The 1528-nt window shown below is 33.1% G+C and overlaps 1 protein-coding gene across 2 annotated transcripts in view; it reads right to left on the reverse strand.

Annotated features, from left to right (window-relative positions):
- The window catches only part of LOC106689897 (uncharacterized), a 31543-nt gene that overhangs the window by 7212 nt on the left and 22803 nt on the right, over nt 1-1528 (reverse strand). Inside the window, exons 3-5 of one of the 2 annotated variants that reach the window (XM_014435104.3) lie at nt 1458-1526; nt 1285-1350; nt 232-297 (exon numbers count right to left, since the gene is read on the reverse strand). In XM_014435104.3, coding sequence (XP_014290590.1) covers nt 232-297; nt 1285-1350; nt 1458-1526 — 201 coding nt within the window. The remainder of the gene's footprint in view (nt 1-231; nt 298-1284; nt 1351-1457; nt 1527-1528) is intronic. The other variant, XM_014435105.3, reaches the window with a different exon arrangement.

Genomic DNA, 1528 nt, shown 5'->3' on the forward strand with positions numbered 1-1528 from the left:
ATTATATCTTTGTATTTTTATTTCTATCATTTTATCTTATCATAGTTTCATTTTGTATCTTTTTAGCCCTGATGAAGCCCTGCAAAGTGGGGGGAACGTTGGAAAATAAATAGTTGTAAACTATTTTTGTTTCACTATTGACCGCAACCCTGACCATCTCCCTATATAATAATATTTTTTAATTTAAATGAAGTTGTTAAATCAGTGAATTATTTTTTGTTTTCGCCTTACCTCATCATCCACAAAAGGCTTCTGATCTAAGATGGGATGTACTCTCTTCAACCTACGAGGAACTTCCTGTGTCAAATACATCAAATCTTTATTAACTAATCTAATATCAGTTATAAGAAGGTAAGTCAATATTTATCTTTAATTTTGTTATATTTTTGTTTATGTTGGTAGCAATGTCGTTTTGCATTGATGACACATGCTTTGTTTATTTTTTGTTTTGTTTATGCAAGTTTCAAGCTGCTACGGTAGTTTCAATATTGCTGTCGTACTGTTAATCATTGTTGCTCCACTTTCTATTTGCACCAAAGAAGAGCAATGTTCAATGATCTGTTGTTTTTTTTTGGAAGGCGTATCAGGGGCCAAAATTTATCGAAGACTTTCGGTAAAGTACAGGAACAGTGTTTTGGCAAAACAGAATATCTACGAATGGATCAAAAAATTCAAAAAGGGTCACACAAGTGTTACACACAATGAAGGAGCTGGACGACGGTTTATCGCCACAAATGAAGTAAACATTGATTGTTCACATAAAATGGTGCTCTTAGATAGACGAGTACTATCGAGTTGATGAAGTGGCATATTGTCTACAAATTATTCATGGTTCTACCAATGAAATCATCCACAACAGACTTGGGTTTCATCAAGTTTATGCAAGATGGGTTCCAAAACAACTCACATGGTTTTGAATTTTGAAGTACTGGTTCATCCTCCATATAGTCTCGATCTTTCCCCTTCTGACTATCACTTGTTTGGTCCACTCAAAGAGGCTGTTGATTTACCTCAGACAAAGCAATAAAAGAAGCGGTGCATTTCCGGCTCGCAGTTCATGAAGCTTGTACAACGATGGACCAATTGTATTAAAAAGTAAGAGGAGTATGTAGAAAAATGATGTACTTGTAAGTTTCTTATTTGATTACAATAAAATTTTATAACTATATTGCGGATAATAATTGACTTACCCTCGTATATTTTGAATTTTATAATTTTGATTAGAATTATTCACGTTTTATGCTTTCGAGTACTCATTTTGTATGTACTTTTTTATGATCTTACCTCATCATCATCAAAAGGCTTCTGATCTAGAATGGGAAAAACTCTCTTCGACCTACGAGGAACTTCCTGTATCAAATTTAACAAATCAGAATGAACAGATCTTATAGATCTATAACCAATTCTACATTTTGAATATATATATATATATATATATATATATGTTATGGTCTTACTTCATCACCACCAAAAGGTTTCTGATCTAGAATGGAATATGATGCACTCTTGGACTGACCAGGAACTTCCT

The sequence above is a fragment of the Halyomorpha halys genome, unplaced genomic scaffold (assembly GCF_000696795.3).
Source record: "Halyomorpha halys isolate HHAL.00 unplaced genomic scaffold, Hhal_1.1 Scaffold1518.1, whole genome shotgun sequence".
In the NCBI taxonomy this organism is placed as follows: domain Eukaryota; kingdom Metazoa; phylum Arthropoda; class Insecta; order Hemiptera; family Pentatomidae; genus Halyomorpha; species Halyomorpha halys.